Source organism: Gavialis gangeticus, unplaced genomic scaffold, assembly GCF_001723915.1.
Source record: "Gavialis gangeticus isolate Ggan-Ray unplaced genomic scaffold, GavGan_comp1, whole genome shotgun sequence".
Taxonomy (NCBI): domain Eukaryota; kingdom Metazoa; phylum Chordata; order Crocodylia; family Gavialidae; genus Gavialis; species Gavialis gangeticus.
Genome location: NW_017728994.1, coordinates 75,540,714 through 75,565,273, shown reverse-complemented (window position 1 = coordinate 75,565,273; position 24,560 = coordinate 75,540,714). Strand labels below are relative to the sequence as shown.

General features: G+C 40.4%; 1 protein-coding gene across 1 annotated transcript in view; it reads left to right on the top strand.

Moving 5' to 3' along the window:
- The window catches only part of TCERG1L (transcription elongation regulator 1 like), a 275,073-nt gene that overhangs the window by 39,988 nt on the left and 210,525 nt on the right, over positions 1-24,560 (top strand). The window contains exon 4 of the mRNA XM_019502183.1: positions 3,367-3,555. Within this exon, the coding sequence (XP_019357728.1) occupies positions 3,367-3,555 (189 nt within the window). The remainder of the gene's footprint in view (positions 1-3,366; positions 3,556-24,560) is intronic.

Sequence of the window (24,560 nt, the reverse complement as noted above, 5' to 3'; positions counted from 1 at the left end):
AAACATTTGCTAAACAACATAATAAGCTAATGATTGCTTAATTTTTTAATGTATCGCTCAGAGTAGAGAGCATAACAGCTGGTGTTTGTCAAATTAGGTTTTCTTTTTAAGATTTTTACTATTCATTTTCTTGTTTATGTAACATACTTAGCCATGATTGAGCTCTAAAGGTCTTCCCCTAAGCTTATTTTAGTTGAAGGTAAATGTAATGTAGGTGCACCCAACCTCCCTCTGTGGAAGTCCTCTTTAAATCATTGGCAGTTCTCTGCATACAGTGCTTTTAGGACTACAGTTTCTAATAGCATTTTGAAACTGTTGCCAATTTCATGCAGGAGGGTAGTCCTATAGTGACAAATAACATTAAACAAACAATTTTATTTTATTTTAATTTATTTTTCTTTTAAATTTTAAATGATACACTCAGGTTTTACAGTTGAGCACTAAAAAGTTAGCAAAAACTGGAGTCAGGGTCCCTTTCCAAACTCTGCAAGGTGTTGTGGACTAATGGCTACAGGCATCTTAGCCAAGCACACAAATTTAGCACATTTGTGTTGGAAGTGTAACTGACTACAGATGAGACTTGCCATAGTAGGTATGCGCTAGGTAGGTATTACTGTCATGCCTTGCACAACTTCTTGATTATCTGGTATGTGAAAGGGAGAAATGAAACTTACTTACCTTATTGCTCAGTTAAAAAACATAGCAGAATACATAGATCAGTGGTTCCTCAATCCTTTTAGACTCATAAATTCATAGATTGTAAGGCTGGAAGGGACCTCAGAAGATCGTCAGGTCCAGTCCCCTGCAGCAAGCAGGAAAGATAACTGGGGGTCTGGTGACCCCAGAAAGGAGACTGTCTAGTCTCCTCTTGAAGATCTCCAGGGTAGGTGGCTGCAGCACCTCTAGAGGGAGTTTATTCCACAGTCTGGACACTTTGACTGTGAAGAAGTTTTTCCTAATGTTGAGCCTGAATCAATCTTCCAGGAGTTTGTGGCCATTACTCCTGGTTTTCGTCTTGGGTGCCCTGGTGAACAGTTGATTTCTGAGCCCTTGATGTACTCCTCTAGTGTAGCAGTAAGCTGCTACCAGGTCCCCTCTCAGCCTTCTTTTCCTGAGGCTGAAGTGTCCCAGACCCCTGAGCCTTTCCTTATATGGCTTGCCTTTTAAGGCTCTGATCATATGGGTGGCATTTCTTTGGACTCTCTCAAGCTTGTCCACATCCTTGTTAAAGTGTGGTGCCCAGAACTGGCCACAGTACTCCAGCTGTGGCCTCATCAGTGCTGAGCAGAGCAGAAGAATCACCTCCTTGGTTTTGCTGGAGATGCACTGATTGATTCATGCCAGAGTATTTGCCCTACTGGCTACAGCATCACACTGCCGGCTCATATTAATACTGTGGTCTATTATTACCCTTCAGGTCCCTTTCATTTGTGGTGCTAGTCAGTTTGGTGCTGCCAACCTTGTAGGTGTGTTGGGGGTTGCTTGTCCCAAGGTGGAGCACTTTACATTTCTCGATGTTGAACTTTATCAGGTTCCACTCCTCCCAACTTGCTAACCTGTCTAGGTCCGCATGTAACTGTAGCCTATCTTCAAGCATGACCATGCTTCCTCATAACTTGGTGTCACCCACGAACTTGGCCAGTGAACTCTTCACCCCCACATCCAAATTGTTAATTACAAGGTTGAAAAGTACTGGACCAAGCACTGACCCCTGCAGGAAACCACTTCCCACTTCTCATGAGGATGACAGATCTGTTCACTACGACTCTCTGGGTCCTATCCTGCAGCCAGTTTCTCACCCACCTGACTGTCTTGGAGTTATCCCACAATCTTCCAATTTTCTTGCGAGGACATCATGAGATACTAGGTTAAAGGCCTTTTGGAAGTCAAGGTATACAATGTCAACCTGCTCTCTCATGTCCAGGTGGTGAGTTACCTGGTCACAGAAGGAGATGAGGCTGGTAAGACAAGACCTGCCCGTGATGAAGCCATGCTGCCTGTCATTTAGAATCTTACCTTCTGCAAGCTTATCACAGATAGACTCCTCGATGAACTTTTCTAGGACTTTCCCTAGGATGGAAGTTAGGCTGATTGGCTTATAGTTACTGGGTCCTCCCTCCTGCCCTACATGTGGATGGGTACAATACTCGAGGCACCCCTCAATAGGTGTAAGGTACCCCCAGTTTAGTTTTCACTTGGTTTTTGAATACAAACAAATAATAGGGCAGTTTTGCAAAGAACTCAGAAGAACCACAACAGGTCAGAATGTTTTTGATGCTATGGATTCCTCTTTGAAGTGTCAGGGCATGTCCAGATGAATGCAGACGTGCAGTATGTGGCACCTCAGACCCATCTGCAGCACCACATACCACACGTGCAGGCCTTCCTCATGCTGCTACTTTACAGTGGGGGTGGAGGGGAGGTGTTGATCCCAGGATATCCCAGAGTCAAAGAAAACCATGCCAGAAAAAAGTGGGTTGGTGCATGTGGCGGCAGCGTGCACCACCCAAAACTGGAGCATGGTCGGCTGGAGCCATACTCCAGCTGCTGGCCAGGTTTCCTGCTATGGCTGCAGGTCTCAGAGGCCCCCAGGACCCTAGATAAGGCTGCCGGGGCTGCTGGGGCCAGCGCAAGGTGTGCCACTGCTACTTTTCTCCAGGGAAATGAACATTGCAAGTATGGTCAGCTAAACTGTCAGTAGAAAGTTTCATAGGGATGGAACATGCTGTTGCTTTAGAGCATATTCCACAATATGTTTGAAGTTTCTTTCATTACTTTTTTAAGTTAGAAGCTTTTCACTTGAATTGTAGTAACTATAATTATTGTTACATTATGTATACCAACATTGTTTTCCGACCATGAACTAGTTTAGTATGTACCGATCATTCCACATTATCAGTACCAACATATTTAAAGGTGTGTCCATTTTCTTTTTATTATAAAACTGCACAAAACAAATTGTCGAAGGGGGAAGGGTTATGGAGTAGTAGCTATGAAGTTTGTAATTTTCATGCCTTATAGGGATCTGCATTCACTTGTTGGACTAGAGTCTGGACAAGACACTGTATGAAGTATCTTTAATACTGTGCAAAATGACACATACCATCTATAATGTATTGACAAGGGACTCCCGAGTACCCTGAAAGTCTCAAATTCAGTTGGATGACTGGGTGTACAGACAGCAGAGAACCACATCAAGTAATAGAAAGAGACATATTTTCATCTCTTATATTATAAAAGCTGGGAAAATTATGTTGTTTGAATACAAGCTGTCTTAACTTGCCAACAAATAATTGTTTCTGATAAAATAATAATAATAATAAGAATAAGAATAATAATACCTAACTATATTTAACTCTTCCACAGGTGGTTGCCAGAATAGCCTTAAACAAGTTGGCAGTAATCAGACAATTGCATTAGCTGCTGCAGCAGCAGCAGCTATGGTGTCAGTAGATTCAGAGGCACCTCAGGGACCATCACCGACCAGCATTCAACCTTGTCACGTGCTGACTGTTTCGCCCATCAAGATACCAGTTTTGACTTCACCTTTTCCAGGTAAGAGATGTCTTTTTGCTACCAGTTAGCAACTTTTATTCAATCTTCAGCATAAAGGGATTGTGCCGTGTGTGATTGTTTGTTACAAATGCTCTTTGTTTAATGGTTGTCGGGCATGTCTACTATGGCTGTGCGAGTTGGCAGCAATCCGATCCAGCTTTGGATCTGGTCACTGGATGGCCACGATCCAATCTGGAGCTCTGGACCAGGTTTCTGCCTCGATCCGCCCGAAGCGGCTCCGAACCTTTGGAGCCACCTCGGAAAGCTGACCATAGGGTATAATGGGGAATCAATGGAAGATCTGTAACTCTGTGGTTTTTTGTTTTATTTGGATGAAACCTGCAGGGATGGTAGACTCTGCTAAGGGCATGAAGCCTGCCAAGTTTCAAGAAGATCAATGTAGGGGTTTGGAGAGAACTGTACCCCAAATCCTTGAAAGCAAAGCTCCTGTCACGTCTCTGTGTTACAACACAGGGGGGTCAAAACTGCAGGGGTGGTAGCTCTTACTGAGGCCACAAAGCCTGCCAGCTCTGAGTGTGTCTCCTAGAGCAGGCCTGAGTGAGTGCTGGGCCCTGCCAGGCCAGGCCACAAAGCCTACCTGCCAGCTGTGTGTGTCTCATTGGGGGAGTCTGTTGTTTGGGGCCCTGCACCCCAAGCTGCTGACAGGCAAAACTTGTGATGTGGGTGGGTGACACTGTGTGTGTGTTAAGGTGAGCCCTTCCTGGTGCTGGGGCCTCTGCACAACATGGCAGTGTGCCCCAGTGAGGTCTCCTCCTCCCCTACAGCCTCATGCCTGGTCCTCCGCTTTACGTGACAACAGGTAAAATAACTTAGCTGGCTCAACACCAGTAGCATCAGCAGCAGCATCAAAGGTACCCAAATGAAACTGTCACAGAGCCTATCGTTTTATAAAGGAATTAACAGGAAGAAGTAAAGATGTTGTGTTGTGTTGGACATGATGTTACTTATGGTCTGTAATGGCTTATCTTGTGTTTTTATGTCTATATATGAAAAAAAGGAGTACTTAAAAACAATGTATCTTTGGAAGCTTTAGGGTTGAAAACCCCTTCGTCAGGCTGAGGAAGTACCTGTAGTTCTTCCTGGATGGAAGGAATAGTAAAGAAGCCAGAGGCTGGCCTGGCCCACAATGCAGGCAAGAAAGCCAGTCAGTGAAAATGGAAATGAAGTTGGCAGCAGGGGAGGGACAGGCTGGGTTTGGGGGTAAGGGGGAAAGGGGGGTGTAGCAGTGCAGGTAAAAGTGCAGAGGTGCCTGGGGTGTCAGATGTCCGGCAGGTCGCAGTGTGCCAGAACTCCACTGTGTATATTGAGTCCATGAGTTTCTGTACCTACTACCTAGGAGGCTGTTGAAGTGCAGTTCATAGGCCCAGCTCTGAAAAGTGGTTTGTACATTCAAACAAGCACCTGACCTCATCACCAGTACTGAATCCAACTTCCTACAGCTCAAAACACAAAACCTGCCAACTATTTCCAGTACCCCCCAAACTGCACACCAGAATCTATCTATGCTGAGCTCTGCATGTTTCTCCCACAGCATCTTGCCCCCCTTGACGCTGCAGTGGAAGTAGCCTGACACCTTCCTGCATTTCGTAATCAGCTGGCTTGTAGCAGTACTGGTGGCAGTGCCATCACTGGCAGCCCTGTCCCCCTCAAAGGCATCCCTTGCTATTAGGTGCAGCCTGTGTGCCACACAGCAGATGCTAACAAAGTTGGCATTACGGACAGCCTTCACCATATTGGTTCTGTTGTCAGTGACCATGAACCCACCCGTGAGCTTGGTCTGCCCAACAATGCACCCCTGCACCATGAGGTTCATGGCCCCCATGATCTCCCTTGCCATGTGGGACTCATCCAGCACCTCAGCTTGCAGTAGAGCCCTCTGATGACCTGACTGATCACTCCAGTGCCCTGCGAGGGAGAGGTAGGCATGATCGCCACCCCAGCTGCTCCAGATGTCCGAGGTGAAGTGCAAGGCTACCTGGGGCCCTGCTTTGTGCAGCTCCTCCCTCAAGTACTCCCTGCATGCCTGATACAGGGAGGGTACCACTGCCCTGCTAAAGGTGGTGCATGTGGGCACTTTGTAAAATGGAGCCAGAAGTGTTACGAACTGCCTGAACCCTGGTTGCTCAACTAGGAAGAAGGGCTGGCTATCCAGAGCAAGCATCTCCCCAATGCTCTGGGTGATCTCGCATGTCTTGGCAACGTGCCCCCCTTTCTGTCCACCTTTCCCCCACTGGTCCAGGGTGGCCTGCCTCTGCTTTGGGGGTAAGGGGGTTTTGGAGCAAGCAGGGGACTTCCCTTTCAGCACACTCGCACTGGTGCCAGGCTGAGCAGCAGGAAGGAAGGCAAGGGGGTGGTGCATCTTCAGATGCAGCAGCATTGCCGTGGTGGAGAAGTGTCTCACGTCCTTGCCACGGCTCATGTGCCTTCAGCAGTGTGGGCAGATGGCAAACCTGGGATCATCTTCAACCTAAAAGTGCTCCCACACTACACTACTCCCGCGCTTCTGGGTTGAGGGCGAGGATCCTTCCTTTTCCCCCTTCTCAGCAGGCTGAGGCTGAACAGCAGGAGGAGCTGCCTCCGCTGAGCCACTTGCCTCCACAACCTCCTCCTCCTCCGAGGTGCTGCTTTCCGGAGGAGACCTGGGTCTAGGGGAAACATGAGGGGTGTGGAGCACAAACTCTAATTCCCCCTCAGTCCCCCGAGTTGCCTGAGCCAGCATGCTCAGCATCCCTGATTCAAGCTCCAGCTCCTCCTCTGGCAGTGGGGGGCTCACACTGAGAGCTGAAATTGGGGTGGAAGAGGCAGTAGTTCCACTGCTGGTACCCACTTCTGGGCTGAGCAGAGGTGGTGCAGGTGCAGGGATATTAAATGCAGACACTGCTCCCATCGCCTGGCTTCTACTGGCAGCACTGATGTCATGGCTGCTTGGGAATAGAATGTGTCTATGTTTGGGACGGGGGGGACTTGCAGCTTCAGCTCTCTCCTTACCCCCTCTCCCTCCCCTGCCAAAAGACCTGGCACCTGCCTTTCCAGCACGCTTCATATTGATCTTTCCTGTGCTGCAGAAGGTCTGTGTGTGTGTGAATCCTTTTGTATATCTGTCTGTCTTGTTCTCCTGTGAATACCTGTGTCTATCTTGTCCTGTGAATAAAATTATTTGTGTGTCTTCTTTGTGGGTCTCACTATATTGTCTCTTCAGTTCTGAATGAAATTGTGTCTTCTTCCTGGCTCTCACAATATTGTCTATCTTGTGGTGTGAATGAAATTATTTGCATGTGTTCCTGTGTCTCAATGTATTATCTGTGTCTTGCTCTTCTGTAAATATCTGTCTGTCTTCTTCCGCTGTGATTTTTTTCCTATATTCTGGGTCTCTGCGTATGTGAGTCCATGTGTGCGTGCATGTATGCGTGTCTGCAAGCAAGCAATTTGTGCCTCCCTGCACAGTGATAGATAACATTGGCTGGGAAAACACAAATGTCTTTTTGCAAAGTTTCCAAAACAAGTTCCCAAAAAATTATTCAAAGAAATAAATTGAATTGTAATACTACTAATAATTTAATTGAATTGAATAGCTAGGCTAAACTAAGCTAAGCTGAGCTAAATCCTAACCACTCCTTTATAATATGAAAAAGCAGCAGGTAGGTCCAAAACGCTTCAGATGCCCCCGACCCACTCCGGACACCATTACTGGTATCCTACTTCAACCTGGAAGTGCTGCTTCGGACTCTGAAGCATCTGAAGTGGGTCTGGATCCGAAGTGGGATCCAAAGACTTGCGCAGCCCTAATGTCTACACATGTGATTTAATGTGGATTAGTCTATGTTAATGCACATTAAAGCATCACAAAATACTGCATTTCACTAATGCATCTTTTTCTAATACCTCACAATAGAGGTACTAAATTTAATGTGCATATACACGCTAAATTTAATGTGCAAACACACATAAATGAATTTGTAGCTATGCTCATTGAGTGGTAATTTAATTTTCCAATATATGTACATAGATATATAATATATTCTCAGATTTAAAATATTATTCATTATTCTGTTGGGCGTGGGTTTTAAGTGACCTGAATTTTTCTAAAAGTAGACTAAAATAGGGTGAATAGTCTAATTTAAATGTACAAATGAAAGGAAATTTGGATGTGAGTTTGAAACTCGGAAACTTATTTCACTTCACACAGGTTTGTGATTCACATGCATTATAGAAATATGTGACCAAAATATGAATTGAATCTCTTCTTGTGCCATCCTTTTATCTTCCGTGGTAAATTTTTGTAAGTGGGTTGTTAGTTCAAGGCAGCATGAATCTTCATACTATAATGACTTATTCCATGGGCGACTGGTGCTGCCTTAGTCAGGGGGGGCCTGTGCCCAGTCCTGTCAATCGGGGGAGGGGTCCTATGGACGATCCTGCAACAGCCAATCACTACAGCCACTTCCAAGAGTGGGAGCTGTGCTGGTGGATCACTGCAGCCGCTCCCAGAAGTGGCTGCAGCCACTCTCGGAAGCAGCTGCAGCAATCGCAGTGATCAGCCGGCACTTGCAGGGGGAACACCGGTGCTCCTGCCTGCCCTCCCTGCTCATCACCTAAGTGGTGAGCACAGCTGGTCAGGGGGTGCACCAGCACTCTCAGGGGGCGCAAATGCACCCCTGTGCACCCTCTACGTGTTGCCACTGACTTATTCCTGGGGCATGTCCCCTCTGGGATATGGTAAAAGTTGCATTTTAATAAAGTAGCTTCAGGTTTTTGTGAGCTCATCGAATACATTCAAAAGAATGCATTATATATGGTGGTTGTATTTTTCCTGCCAAAGTGTGTTAATATGGCTACCTAAGAAAAAATACTCTATTTAACATGGCATCATTTCCCATTCCTATGTCTAACCAGGCATAGAGCCAACTTTCTGCTACCCTAGCTCTGAGTATGATATGTACACAATTAGGCCCTTAAATCTCTGGAATTATTGGTGTAAGCATATATGTTGACCTCAAAATAAGGATTGCTGAATGGAAATTATGATAATGTGTGCATAATGTATAAGTTATATGAAATATCACATGTTGTTTTGGTGGCATAAACATTTGAATGCTTTTTCCTGGTGCTTGGATATACAAATAACACAATTAGGTACAGAAAGTACCTTCAAAGAAAAGATATATCAATGAATACAGCAAAATATAATTAATAAAATTCATTAATAAAAAACCTGTAAAAGGTAGACAGCCATGATTCCAGGTGCACATGAAATCTTAAAGAGAACAGTTTGTGTCAACAGTTGTCATTCCTCTGAATCAGTCACTAGAATTCTTAAGAAAAATGCCTATGAATAAAACAGAGCTGGAAAACATGCTCACCTCCAGAATTGGTAGGAAGATTGTAAGGTTATAATTTAGAAGTAGTAGTTACCTTTCAGGATTTAGGAACCAAATTACCCTGGGGCAAACTTACTCAAAGGAATACAAGTGTTAGCTGTTTCCAAACCTTGTATAGAAACAAATGAACATGAAATAAAGACACAATATACAATTATCAGTAAAGACCTTTGAGGTGAATTCACACACACGGGAGTTGTACTTTACCTGTACTGGATAAAAATCATATGGTGCCAGATGTATTCTTTAAAAAAAGAGGCTTCTTGCATTTAAGAATTGAAACATTCTAGGAAAAAACAGTCATACTTTTGATTTACAGTTGCAATAGCCTGCTCTGTGTGAATTGCTTCAGACATGATAGAATATTGTAATATCAAGGAGCTACCCCATTTAGATAACTGGCTCAGCTTTACAATGATAAACATGTCAGGCTATGACAATCGTTGCCTTCTTCACAAATAAAAGAAAGATAGGATAACAAAGATTGCGCATTGAGAGTCTGAACAGTAATCCCGTTATCAATCAAGCACAGTGAACTACATTTTTATAAGAGTTTTCTCATATGGACTGTATATAGTAGCTTCCTAAAGACAGATAAGCTTGATCTGTGTTTGAACATGCATAAAGGTTTGGGGTTTCACGCTAACATCTCTGTACATCAGAGATGTTCCACCTAGTCAGCTGGTAGTCTAGACTACTGGAAGTTGGGAGGTGTGGTCTACTGCAGAATTTGGGGTCCTGGATGCCAATGGATATGGCCTTTGGTGGCACCCTGCAAGACCAGTGCTGTCCCCAAATGTGGCTCAGTGCTACCACCTGCTCCCAGACTTGTACTGCCACCCAAATACAGCTTCATGCTGCCACCCAAACATGGCCCTACCACAGTTACTGGTGGCCCTGTGGATCTCATGTGGGAGGAGACTTTGTGGTCTGGATCCATCCCAGGGCCCAGGGTTAGTCTGACACTCCTACTCTGCAGTTATTGTACGCTCCGTACATATGAGGCTTTCCTCAATAGACTTGTTACAGTACAAAAAAAAAACAAAGACTTCATAGATGTGCCACTAATAATGTGGAATTGAAGGTGTATATCCAAAACAAATTACTGCAAGGTAAGATATCAGCTACTCTGGGGAAACTATTCATTTGCATGTTCATATGTTATATTAAATTTAAGGTAGTTTATCCCTGAGTATAAGTGAGGTGAGCTATCTCAGATTTACTGCAGGCTAAATACTAGCTTATCTCATTATAACTTGTTTTGATGTCATATTCTTTGATGACCTTATTTAACTTGAGCTTGATATCAAGATTCCTGAAGCCAAGAGAAGGACTCCCATTGACTTCAATGGGCTTTTAATTAGCTGGGCCCCAAGGTTCCTTTCTATTACGTTTCTGAAAAATGTAATGCATTTATCAAAATGTATAATTCCAAACAATGTATGGTATTATGTGACTAGGTGCTCAGACAAATGCAAATAAAACTACCTGGTAGACATTTATGGGATTCTCATAAGTGCTAATGTAAGAAACAGCTGTTTGACAACTTAATTGGCCATGTAAATGAATGGACCAAGTTGAATTTGCCTCACATCACTTCAATTATATCTTTGGCAGATACTGCATTTTTTGGCCATGTATCCAATATACATTACTCCTGTAAGATGACTAATCATGCCTTTGCCTATTGAAACAGTGGACAAAATACTGAAGTTAAATTCAAGTTCTTTCCCTTAAAGGAAAAAAATGGTCAATTGGTCAAAAGTAGCCATCTGCTGTCAGGAACAAAATTACATTTCTATTTCTCTACCAAAGTTAATGACTGGAAAGGCATCAAGGAAAAAATAATCTAATATACAGATAATCCCTTGTGTGGAACATACTTTATAACTCTGTCTGTCTTTCAGTTAAAAACATCAGTGCATTGACATTTATTAAGGATGACTTATTTTTCTCAAAGAAAAATAAATCTTTAAAAGAACATAATCTGTGTGCCCTGGGGGCAGTTGCATTTTGCTTGTTTCATGTAGGATTTATTTAAAAAACCCATGATAATTAATGATCTTTCTATGTTCTGCTTGAATAAAGAAAGTTTTTGTAAGGCAATGTTGACATAATATGCATGAACACAGAAAATAAAAGAATCTCTCATAACTATCTTAATTTTTTCTGTTTAGTATTATTATCTATCAGCCTTCAACATCATGTTTTAAGATATAAATTATGACATAAGTTACACGGGATAGTTGTTATGGCAGTATATTCAGTAGTTAGTTATTTTCCAGCACACTCATCAATCAGAGAGGGTTATGTTTATTTATTGTCCTTTTTTTTTTTTTTTGATTGACACCATTATAAGTAATTTCATTTAGGTTTTCATTTTGCTTTCTGCTTTGTTATTTATTCTAGTAAGCAGTTCAGTTGTGTTACCTGCTAAAATGCATTGTCCAGCCACATCTTTAATACTGTTTGATTATGTTTAAGATGGTAGCTTTGTCATTTCTTACCCTGAAAGTTCCACATATGACCCATTTAATTCTTGCAAAAATAAAAAAATCCCCTTCTTGCAGTTTTGCTGCTTTGGGGTAATTGTATTCCCTTTGAACATGAAATACTCCATACATTACACAAAGCAACAAAGAATATAGTCTTGCCTTAGCTATCTGATACAGTCACCCGTGAGCTATCCAAAATATTATGGTTTCATTTCTTCTAAAACAGAGTCAAACTCCTGATTACAAGAACCGTTACGATGATCAGCTTCTACTTTTTACACTACATTCAGAATACATTCAACTATTACTAAATTTCCTCCACTGCAACTTCCTACACTGGATGTGGTCCGTGGTTAAAGAGCAGACTTCATTCTCCAGGGTTCACTCCAACATTTTTGGAAAAGCACTAAATTAAGTTTAAAGAAGTAAAAACTGGAATTGCAGTGAGCTTCTGGAGTTTATACAACTCTGGGATTCAATTCAGATTTCGGAGCTTGGAATTAGAAATGTATTATTACCAGCTTTATGTTTATTGCATCAAGATGAAGCAAGCCAAGTGATAAATTATCCTCCATTTTATTTATTTATTTTTTGGAATTACGGTATTTATTTTCATACTTTCTCCCGCAATTTCCTAATCATTCAAGTTAAAAAAAGGTAAAATATGTGTCGGTAGTTATGGACTCCGTAAATTAGCAGTGAGTGCAAATATTAAAAAAGGCACCATCTGCCATATAAACCATTTGCCACCTGTTCTCTTGCCTTCAGAATTATTTAATGGTTTAAATTTAATGTTTTTGCCTGCCACAGAACAGCTGGGAAGTGACTAAGTATTTTTCTTGTCAGTAACTTAACAGCCAGGCAACATTACATGTTAAAAACACCTCTTAACGCCAGAATTTTGCTACGTGGCCTTTCATGTGTCTGTCAGCTTGCCTCATTAGCAAATTTTGCTGATATAAAACAAGTTTTATAACAATAATGATCCAAACATATTTGGAAGGCATTTTTTAGAAGAACTGTTTCCTTCTCCACAATGAACACAACTGATGGCTAATTCAAAATTGTCATAATACTTATTGCAATTTCAACAAATGTCAGAAAATAATCTAGTTGCAGTGGAATTACCAACCAGAAGTCTTGGCCAGATCTTTCCACCGTTAGTAATACCTGGACCCCTCAAAGTAAGATTGACCTATGTCACAGCCCTTTTTTTTTTGATTTGCCGACTTAAAAATGCCATTTTGGTTTAAGTTGTGTTGATTTCAGTAAATGTTGAGGGCTCATTACGTTGTAGAGTTAGCTTCAATGCGTGAAATCCTGGCTTCATTGTAGTCAATGGCAAAATTCCTGTTGAATACAGTAGTATCAATTTCACCATAATATACTAATACCAAACCCACTGAAATCAATTAGACTTTCATGTATATCATTTAGTTTAAAAAAACAGTTTTTAATCATGCAAAGAACACTGTATACTTGAAACCTACATTTTGGGATTCAGTCATGTCCAATTATGTATGTATGCTTTGTAGGGCTGAATGAATGCTATTTCCCCCCTCTTCCTATTAACAGTTCCTGTCATATTTATTCTTGGAGACTATCTTCACACATGAGTTTGCTGGAGATCATAATTTTTAAGTGAATGTTGAATATTTGTGAAAAAACACGTTTTCAATTCCCAGTATTTACAGTAAAAGCATGTTTTCTAAACTGCATGCAGACACTCAGGAAACCAGGAACCTTTCACGTGACTTACTCGTCTAGTAATAAAGAAGCTTGAATTTTGAATGTTGACTAGTTATAACAAACTTGCTGTAAATTATCTGCCCATCTCTAATGTTGTGTAATGGAGCAAGGAAATGAATGTTTATAGTTATTAAGGTGATAACTTCCTCTGCAAACTAATATTGGGCATAACATTACTTTTCAGTTTCATATCTACGTTTGGCATATGCAGTGCAGGGCTTACATATGCAATAACTTCCCTACTTGAGATAATACTATAGACCACTAGAAAAATGAAAGTACATTTCCTTCTCTTAATGGAGAACAAACAGCCATGGAAAACTGTGAATTGAGAGTGTTATGTTTCTCAGTTAAGTCTGAGTCTTTTTGGAGACTTGATGACTTTTCCTAAGGTGGTTTTTGTAATCTTTCAAGACAAATCAAACTTCTGTGTCATTCATTGTTACCACTTTTAAACTTTTGCTTAAGGTTCTTATAAATGACTTGCACTGTAGCATCCATAGTGGTAGATGACTACAAAAATAAATATATGATATAAAAAGAGAAATGATAAACAAAGACAGAAGTTTTTGATATCATGCTCCCCCCCCAAGAAGTTAGTTAATGCACACAGTCCTAAGACTGTACTGTAAAAATGACCAGATCCCACCTGGCTTCATGGATAGTTGTTCAACTAGTTTATTCACAGAGTTTAGATGTTTTAGATTCACAGAATTTAGATGCTGATGTTTATTGATACTGTTCTTTTCCTTTGGCATTCTTTCATTTGATTCTATCATTCTTTTTTATTGTTCAGAAACTCAGAGCAAAATATGTTGGTTTCCTAATTTAGGAAAGAGATAACTCCTGACTTTCTTACAGACATTTTACAAATCCTACATGTATTTTGTCTCATAAAAATTGCAATGCCAGCAGAAGTAGACTTCCTCTGCTATTATATCTATACTTTCCTCTTTCACGTCTGACATTTTACTAACTAAACAACTATAATCCTCCATCTTAATCTCATATTATAGATAGTAGTTTGAATTTTGTTATTTGAACTCATTTTCAATTTTTTCCTTCTCCTCTTTGAAGAGACAACTTAGCTGATTTCTTCCACAGGACTTCCTCATTGGTACCCATGTCTCCTCATTAGCTCTGGGAAATATCACCAGTAAACATATGTTCAGTTACTGTATTGACCACTCACAGCACTGCTTCTACCTTCAGACCAATTTCTTCTGTCCAAATTAAAATCTCAGATTGGTTCACAGGTATCTCATGGATTGTAACCATTGGCTCAAGTTCAACATGGTAAACCAGAGCTTCTAATCTTTCCATTCAGCTCTATCCCCACAAGCCTTATTTTCTTCATCCTTGTGCACAACAATACTTTTCGTGACATTCTGGTCTGTAACCTAAACATCATCTTCAATTTGGATATCTTTCTAGGTCCTCAAATTTAAATCTTGCCAATTCCTTATATATAACATGTCTAAAATAGAACTTCTTCTCTCCAACTGCACAAACAAAAAACTCTCTCCCAGTCTCTTTGATGTATCTTGACTTTAGCAAAGCTTTTAACAATGTGTTCCATGGCATTCTCATGGATCTAAACAAATGAAGTCTAGATGAAAGTACTGAGATGGATACATACTTGGTTGGATCATCATGCTTAAAGACTAGCCACCAGTGGCTCAGTGCCTACTTGGGAGGAGGCATTGAATAGGGTTTCCCATCAGTGTGTTTTGATTCTGACAGTGTTTATTATCTTCACTCCTGATTTTGTTGGATTGGATTTAATGCAGAGTTAAGAAACGTGCAGATGACACCAGGATGCGTAGAGTTGCAAACACTTCAGAGAATAGGATTAGGATTCAGAATGACCTTGATGAACTGAAAAAATGGTCCAAAATTAATCAGATGAAATTCAGCAAGGACAAGTGCAAAGTCCTGCATTTAGGATGGATCAGTCATTATACTCAAGTACAGTTGGGGAATGTTTGGTTAGGCTGCAGTGCTGAAGAAAGGGACCTGGAGTTATAGCAGATCACAAACTGAGTAAGAGTCAACAATATGCTTTTGTGGTAAGGCCCAGCAGCAGGTGGGTGCCCCCTCTCTTTAGGTGCTTTGGCCTATTAGGTCTCCCACAGCCTACTGGTTGTAGTAACAGGAGTTTCACCTGTAAATTAAGGGATGTGATTATGTTCGAGAATTGATGAGGCATCACTTAGAGTACTGTGCCCAAGTTTGGGTCTACACTTCGTGAAAGCCATATTCAAATCGGAAAAGTCCAGTGAAAAGTAACAAAAATATAATACTTTAGGAAACATGATTTACAAGGAAAGGCTGGGAGAACTTGGAATATTTTGCTTTTTAGAAGAGAAGATGGAGATGACTTTAACATTTTTTCCAATACATCAAGGAAATTAGAAAGAGGATGCTGATGGACTATGCTCTGTGACTGCAGGGGCCAGAGCAAGAAATAACAGTTTTAAATTGCAACAAGGGAAATTTAAGCTGGATATTAGGAAGATCTTTCTTACGATAAAGCTGGTTAATCTCTGCATTACTTGGAGAGGTTGTAGAATCTCTAGCCCTTGAATTTTAAGAGCCAGTTAGACAAACACTTGGATGAGATGGTTTAAACAGGGGTAATCCTGCCTTGAGCAGGGGATTGGACCAGATGTCATCCTGAGGTCCCTTCCAGCCCTTATTTACTCCTATGAGCTTTCATCCTTATTATTCTAACACTTTTTCCTATGGCATTGACAAATATAACATTGCTCCCTTCATGTCCAATCTATGCTGAGAGAATTTTTCTAGCGTTTTGTTTTGACCGTGCCATCCTTCTCCTTGCATCCCCCTTTTTATTGCTGTAAATATAAGTTGCTGGCTTTAACTTTCATGGTACTTCAGAACAGCTGCCACCCTAACTATTGCCTTTTTCTACCAAGAGGTTCTTCCCACCTCCATTTGGCTTATGAGCCTATATTACCCACTTAATACATTTTTTAAGAAGCACCTTCATACTTTGTCCCATGTTGCCACTCATGCTAAGAGGAAATTTCCTATAAATATTCAAAACATTCTCATTTTACTTCTTCAAACTCTCCTTTTCTGATACAAAAGTAAACTTGCCAACAGGCTACAGAAATGCTAAGAATACTAACCTATAATCCCATAATCTCTGTGATCTCCTGCCTCCCTGTATCCATCTGTCTGTTGCTTTTTACTTATTTTATGAGCTGTTTGGGGCAGGGACTGTCTTCTAGTTTGGTGTCTGTACAGGGCTTAGCAGAAATGGTATCTTAGGCAATGTCTAGCTTTCCCAAGTACTATTATTTTGATGCTTGATGGAAACCCCGCCCCCCCCTAAAATTACAGCTGTGCCTTTTGGAAAAGCCATTACCCCTTCAGGAAATGTGCCACACAGTGCAAAGATACTGCCCAAAACAATTAAAAAAGGCCTGCTGGGGGTGGGAGTGGAGGGGGACATGCATAAGGCCATTTCTGTTTCATGCTGTAAATCACAATAACATGGAACTATCCAAAATGTCCCTGAAAGCAGATAGTGGTCTTATGTAAACAAAGACAATTATATGGCACCCATCTTTTTTTAAGCGTATTGCAAATAGATGTTGCATTAACAATGTGACCTAACAAAGGGAGATGAGCCAGGACACAACAAACAACCAGTGCCCCAATTCCAGAAAAAAGGAAGTTACATGGGTTTCATCCCCCTGGTCTTACGTATTTCCTTCAACTTGGAACTTTACTTATACATTGGATTGATGACATGGTGGTCAAAGGCAAAATGCACTTTTCTTGCTGATGAAATATGGATTTTCTGAATTTTTTTAATGTAGCTGAATGTGGCAGTGCACCTTTTGGTGCCTGCCACTTTAAGGGCTGGAGGCAGGCAGCCAGCTGGTGCTTGATTAGGGTGGCCATTTTAGGACCCAGCTCACACAGGCTGGGGCAGTAGTTTATTGCCAGCTGCCAAGGGAGTAACATCACCCAACTGAGCTACTGCTCCCAGGACATCCTGGAGTCAGGGCAGACTGCCCTAGGCAACTGGGTGAGCTAACTCAAGATCTAGCCCCAAGAAGCACCCTGTCACACTGGAGAACCTATATGACTATTTTCTCCATGCTTGTAGCAACATATGAGCAGTTTTAGCAATATCTTGGAGCTATTTTCTTTGGAATCTTTTTTTATTTTACTCTACTGTACTTTGTATTTTATTCTGTGTGGTCATCAAGTAGTTTAGACCCTGTCTACACATGCAGGCCAAGGCATGATTGGCTCTAATGCATCATCCAAACAATTGCACTTCCTGTCATGTAACACATGCATTGTGGGATCACACATTAGATCCAATCACATCTTATTGCTGGTGTAGAGAAAGCCTGATCCTGGCCTCCCCTTGCATCAGCATAAAGCAGGCACCCATGGCTGGGAGCCCTCTTTGCTGAGGGGGCTCCCAGATGTGAAAACCATGCACAAATGGGACCCAGAGACCTTGCAGCTGACAGGGCTCTGGGTCCTTGCTGTAGATGAGGCACAGCTGGGACCAAGATTCTCATGTGGGCGTGGAAATTTCACACACCCCTGAGTCTTGGGGATTATGGCAGCCATGATCCCCAGGGCTTGGGTGTTGCACCTTTGTGGCTGGGAGGCCTATCAGCTGATGCGCTCCCAGACACAGGGGAGACCCTGGTACACATGCAAATCAGACCTCAATAGTAACTAGCTATAAAGTTAGCACCGATTTTCATGGTCTAACTTTATAACTGGTTGGAACTTTTTATTGTGTGATAAGTACTTTGTACATGTAAGTGGTCTCAAGGTGATTGCACAGTTAACTAGTTAATTGCACAATACATTTAACATGTAAATGGGGCCTTAGACTGACCACAGACTGAGATTTTCATTTCCAGAGTTTTTTGACTGCATGTCCTTTCTTTGTAAACTAATGTCATGATCCTACATTTACTGAAGTCAGTGGCAGAACTTCCACTGATGTCCATGATAAAGGGTTGGATTGTAATCAGCCAGTAAGTGAGGAAACTCATTTATGGTTATACAGTGATCTGTTGTCCTTTCTCAAGTGTTCCCTTTTGATCAGAACACTGAATTTTGAATATGAAATATAATGCCCATCCCTGAAATGTACGTATCAATAAGCAAAAAATATTACAATATTCCCCTGGGGTAAAGTACAACAAATGAACTGTGAAATAGTTGAATGTCTGGAAATTGTGGGAGTTGTAAGGTAGCAGATTTTCAGAAGATTTTCAAATGTTAAAAGAAACTAAATGCTGAAAGCATGCTTGCTTTCCCTCTTTCTCTGTCTCTCTCTCACTTTGTACAAAGTACAAAAATCAAAGGATATGCTTGCATTACACTTGGTATGTGGCTCACCTGCAAAGCTCTTTACTCTGAATGGAGATTCATTTGTTTGGTTTGACATATCCAATTTATGATCAAATAGTCTACCTAGAATATGTCAATAAAATTCTTATGTTGGTAACAACAGCTGGGAATTTCCCAAGCTGTCCTCTGCTCTTCTCAGCAAGCATTGTAGTTTCTAGCTGAGACCAGCCAAAGGGGAAATTCATATTTGTATTTGAACAATAGGAGCAGCATGGATAAAGTATGTCTTTTTTTAACATTGTTTATTTTCACTTTGTGATTTTATCACTTTTTAACAATATAATATACTAACATTTTTCCTATAAAATTGTTCATGCTTTTATGAAATATCATGTTAGAGATAAAATGTTGATTGTGGCTTCTCAACATATCACATGATCTTTTGATAGGTTTTCACAGATTAGCCTCTTCATAAATATAATATGCTGTTAATAGCTCTATGTTTTGTATAAAGTAAGGCATTTTTAAAGGTGCTGTTTAGTAGTCAATGTTTCCTTTTTTAGGCAGTGTAGAGGTATTTTTGAGAGTGTCATTATGGCATCATCAAGTTGGTTACATATTAACTATTTCATACAGTGGACAAGAAGATATTCTTAGTTTCATAGAAATTGGCAGCATTCATCACACCAAGATCCATCTTTTCCAGTATTGTTTCTCCAAAGGTTTCTAGTTCTGGTTGCTTTAAAGGTATAAGAATCCTGATGAAGCTGATAATTTGTCCTCTGCAATAGGTCTAATTTTTGATATCTGATAGACTGGCATAAATGAAAACACAAGGCTTGATTTTAATAACTTATTAGGATAATCAAACATATTGTTATTCTTTTAAATGTTCCGGATGTTTTTCTTCCTAATTTTTTTGCATTAATGCCTTACCATGGCAATCAGTTTTACTGTTTAATTATGAATTGTGAATAAATCCCTTTATCGGTTTTGAACCTTCTACTTTTAATTAAAGTGGTCTCATATTATGGGACAAGGAGAATGAATGTTCTTGATCCATTCTCTCCACACCGTCATTATTTTATATACCTTTATCACATCCTCTCTTATTCTTCATCTATCTAAGGAACAGTCTTTCTTTCAATCTTACTTTGTATGAATAGTTTTTTTTCCATCTCCTTAATCATTCTTTTTGCTTTTCTCTGATTCCCCTCTAATTCTACAATAGCCTTTATGACATGAGATGACCATATGGGTATGCATATGTCTGTATGTTTGTCTGTCCAATAAAAACAGCTGCATCTGAATACAAAATAGCTATGTGGTTTGCAGTGGAAAGGGGATCTTTTTATATTTATCCCCCTACCCTCATTTTAAAGGGCAGGACATAACATGATGGTCTGCTCAGGTCCCTTCTGACCCTACTAACTATGAAACTATGAAACATATGCAATAACAAATCCTTTGGAAAAGCTAAATGAATCCTGCAAATCACACTTACTTTCCTTTCCTGACAGCCAAATATTGTTTGATGAACCCTTGGCTTAGGGACAGAGGTGAGGTAAGTTAATTGATTCCAGTGTAGTAATCCAAAGCCAGTTTCTCTGTGTATGGTAGCTTCTTTTGTCCAGCCCACCACAGGATATTATAAAAGTCATGATAAGTACAGTTCTGGCCCTGTTGAAGTTATTCGCTCAATGTCCCAAAGCTAAACTCAGTTCCTTCACACAGACACATTGCTGCATCCCAAGCAAGTCTTCCTTCATCTCAAGGTTTTGGGTGTGAAAAAAATTCCATCACTGTAACAGATATTAAGAGCCCCACGCAACTTTAGAGGGTGCCTTACTTTAATTCTGATTTCAGTATTGATTAAGTACCTGCACTGGACCAAGTTGTAACAATATAAACACAGTCTGGACTTTATGAAGCCCACAACATGGCCACATATTGGAATACTTAATCCCAAGTAAGTGCTGAGGTGCTGTTGCCCCACTGATGGAATGTGCTCTGAAAAGGAGACTAGGGTATATTAAGCCTTCTACTTGTGTATGCAGGACCCAGTGAGCAATCAGATAGGATGTCACTTCCTTCAACAGCATTAGGAGGCAGAGCACCTAAGGCTATGGATGTTGGTCTATTTGTCCAAACAGAACACCAATCCCAAGCAGATATATTCCTTTCTATTTGGAATGATGTATGGGGAAGAAGAGAGGTCCTTATGCCTTTTCCATTAAGAAAAATCAAGTAGTGTTGAGATTCATATTCATCAGAATTTAATTAATTTAATAGGAAGGAAAAGAGGTATTAACAATTCACTAGTGAAAACACGGAGACAACAGGTCCTAAGGCTACATACAGCCTGTAGTCACCTGCTTAAGTCACAAAGGTAAAAATACTCTTTAGAGGAGGAGGGGATAACAATACTTATTTTAGTTAGCTAGCAGAGTAAATCTGTGCAATGTCTTCTATAAAACATATTGACCTGGGCAAAAGTTAATTAAACATTTTATACCATAGTAAGAGAATGCAAACACTTTGAATTCCCTTATTTGTGTTAATCTCTGTTCACAGAGAAAATGTCATGCAAGTCAGGCTTAATTTATTGTATGTTTAGCTTGTTAAAATAAGAGGCACTATATTTTTCAAATGTCATTATCTAGCAGCAGAGTTAGCATGTCTTAAATTGGGTTTCATGTGTCTTGTGAGTCTTTATATGCCCACAATCAATAAGAGCCTCATCCAGATGAAGAATGAGATGCAAATCTGAGCAATTACAATGTTGGTAGAAGACAGATATCATCACTGAGTGTTTTCTTTGGTGAAAAGAGTAGAAGCTGTCCTGGGAAAATATAAGGAACCTCATGGCATTTTGTTTATAGTTCTCCCTTTTTACTACTAGAGCCTGCTCTGCTATCAGGGCCAGCAGGGGAGGAAGCTGCTTGTGGACTGTTGTAAGGATCAGGAAAATGGCAGACAGGTCCTAATTCTACCAAGGAGGTGTGAGTCTGGAAGAGCAAGGGACTCAGGACCTTGCCAAGGTGGAGAGGGAATCATTGGGAGCTGGATAGAAGTCAGGGATTAGCAGTGCTGAGCATGGGAGACTGGCAGTTGGAAGGAAAGTTGAGAACATTAGGACCCTGGAATCATCAGGTTGGTTGGGACCTCAAAGATCATCTAATCTAACCTCCTGCGTGACTGCAGGATGTGCTATTCAAGAACAGTTTCAGCCTCCTCTTGAAGCCTGTTACTGAAGAATATTCAAGAACTTCCCTGAGCAACTTCTTCCACTATCCTGCCATTCTGACAGGAAGTTATTATTTTTAATTCCCCCCACCCCCTCAGATTTAATCTAAATCTGCTTTGGTGCAGTTTCAACAGATTGTTTCATGTCCTGACCTCTGCAGCAAGGGAGATCAAGTGCTTTTAATGGCATCCTTTCAAATATTTGAAAACTGTTATCATGTCACCACTAAATCTTCTCTTTGCCAGACTAAATATGCCTAGTTTTTTCAACCTTTCCTTGTACAGCTTGCGTTCCAACCCCATTATCATCTGTTGCTCATTTCTGGATATTCTCCAGTTTCACCACATTTAACTGCAGAAGCTACAGCTGAATACTGTGTTTCAGCTGACGCCTAACCAGAAGTAAGTAGGGTGCTGTCACCTCCCATGATGTTCCTGTTAATGCAGTGCAAAATTTGCTTTTTTGACAACTGAATCATGTTGTTTGTCCAGATTGAGACTCTGACCCACCAAAACTCCCAGATCAGTGCCAACCCTCTCCCTTTCAGTACGGGTACATTTTTTTTCTTTCTTACATGTAACAACTTACATTTGCCTTTGTTGACTCTGCTGACAAGGAACGTAGGTTGGCGTGGACCTGAATTTTTGTGCTTTTGTATTCATTTAAAATTACATTTGCATCTCTGAATTTTACACCTATATATATATACATACACTGAGGGCATGATCAGGGAGAAATATAACAATGGAACAATAACAAAACTTCTTAATTTATTAAAATAGAATCTCATAATTATTAGGACAATCTTATGATATTTTGGACTCCAGCAGTATCCATACATACAGTAAACTGGAATTGTTTTAGCTGATTCTTATTTAAGAATGTTCTTTACGTTCTGAAAGAACATTGGAATTCTTGAGAGAAAACAGTAGATTTATAAAACAGAAAATCATAATAGAAAAGGTGGTACTGATTGGGAAGATTTATCATGGAGGTTCATGAGACTTTAATAAGAGATCAAATAAATTAATAATTTATTTTGGTTATTGCTTTTATTGTTTCCTTGAGTTCATTGGTGCTATTAAACTAATAGGATTTTTCAAGTATTTCTTTTTCCAGTAAGTGCTTAGGGTTACTCTCTAACATGATCGCATCTCTTCATAATGCATGGCTTCTCTTATCTAATCATAGGTAGAAGTTAGAAATGTTGTGGAGCTCTTTAGCAGAAAAGCCAAATTCTTTTCTTGGAAAATACAATTAGACTGAAGTAGTACTGAGTATTTTCTAGTCATTTTTCTTCTGTTGACACAAAGAACTATGAAGTATGTGTCAGTCAAGAGAAGCTTATATTTTCCTTCTTAGTTCAATTTTGTTTTTCTAGTATATTGCCAACCAGTTCTGTTTCTTTTTTCTTTGCTTTTTTTTAAACAACCTTCTATTTTAATGCTATAAACTGGACCAAGTAATTATTGATCCTGTTTCAAGTGATCAAGTTAAAAATCTAGATCTGAACCCAAACTTCTTCAAAATTTAATTCTGATCTAGGGTTCTTGTATATACTGGGTGCATCTACATGTGCAGAAAATTTAGGCACATTAAACTGCAGCTTTACATGCATCTGAATGTGCACCCATCAGGAACAAATTTGCTCCTGATGGAAGTAGTTCAGTCCAGGGTTGCTCCTGTCCTGTTCTGCCCCCTTACAGAAGCTAGGGGGAGCTCCAGGCTCCTTTGGGTGTTAGCCCTGGACTGGCAGGGAGCACAGAGGCTGGTCCTGATATCTGTGGGATAGGGGAGAGCTGTCCCAGCTCCTGGACACCTGCAATCCTGATCACCACATGGCTGGGAAAGCTATCCTGACTGGCAGGCATTTGCCTCCCAGCCACATGGAGATCAGGACCTCTCCTGATCTCTGTGTGGCTGGGAAGCAGCTGCCTGCCACCCAAGAAAGCTCTCCCCACCCTCATGGCTCTCTGCTGCCTATGCTGACCAGGAACAATTTGCTCCTGGTCAGCATCTATACATGTACTTCAATGCATTAGTTTAACATGCCAATTTCTAGTACCTGTATCTACAGGTACTAGAAAATTGCACATTAGACTAATCTACTGTGCAGTAATGGCCGTGCATGTGTAGATGGTGACACTTTACTGCACATTAGATTGGTCTAATCTGCAGTAAAGTGTCATGTGTAGATGCACCCACTGATAATTAAAACCTATTGCAGATCAGCTAAGTCTGCTGAGAATAAGCATCATCCTGGACTCTGTGAAATGGTAAATTCTGATAAAAAATATGCTTTCTTATATACTACAGAAGGAAATAATTTTGAGAGTATTCCATGAAATCAAGAATGCAGTGGATTATTAAAAGGCTAATATTTTGTTAATCTTCTGCTGAAGAGTTTGCAGAATGTAATTGTAAATCTAACAGACACCAAACACATTTCACCTCCCAAGAGCATACTTCAGATAATTTAAGAATGATATTTCATTTATTCTTCGGACTAAAAGTAATATAAATCTACCTGTGACTATTTCTTGGAAGTTATATTCTAAGAAAATTGACCATGGATATAAACTGAAGTAAACAATAGCAATTACCTACTCTTCTCCATTAGCAATTCAAAGTGGATGCTTTAGATCTATATTGCTTAGTCTACAAAACAATATAACAGAAAGGTACCTTCTGTCCCATTTACTAATTGCTTTAGTCCTTCAGCTTTAACCATTGCCACAAGGGACATCAAAGAAA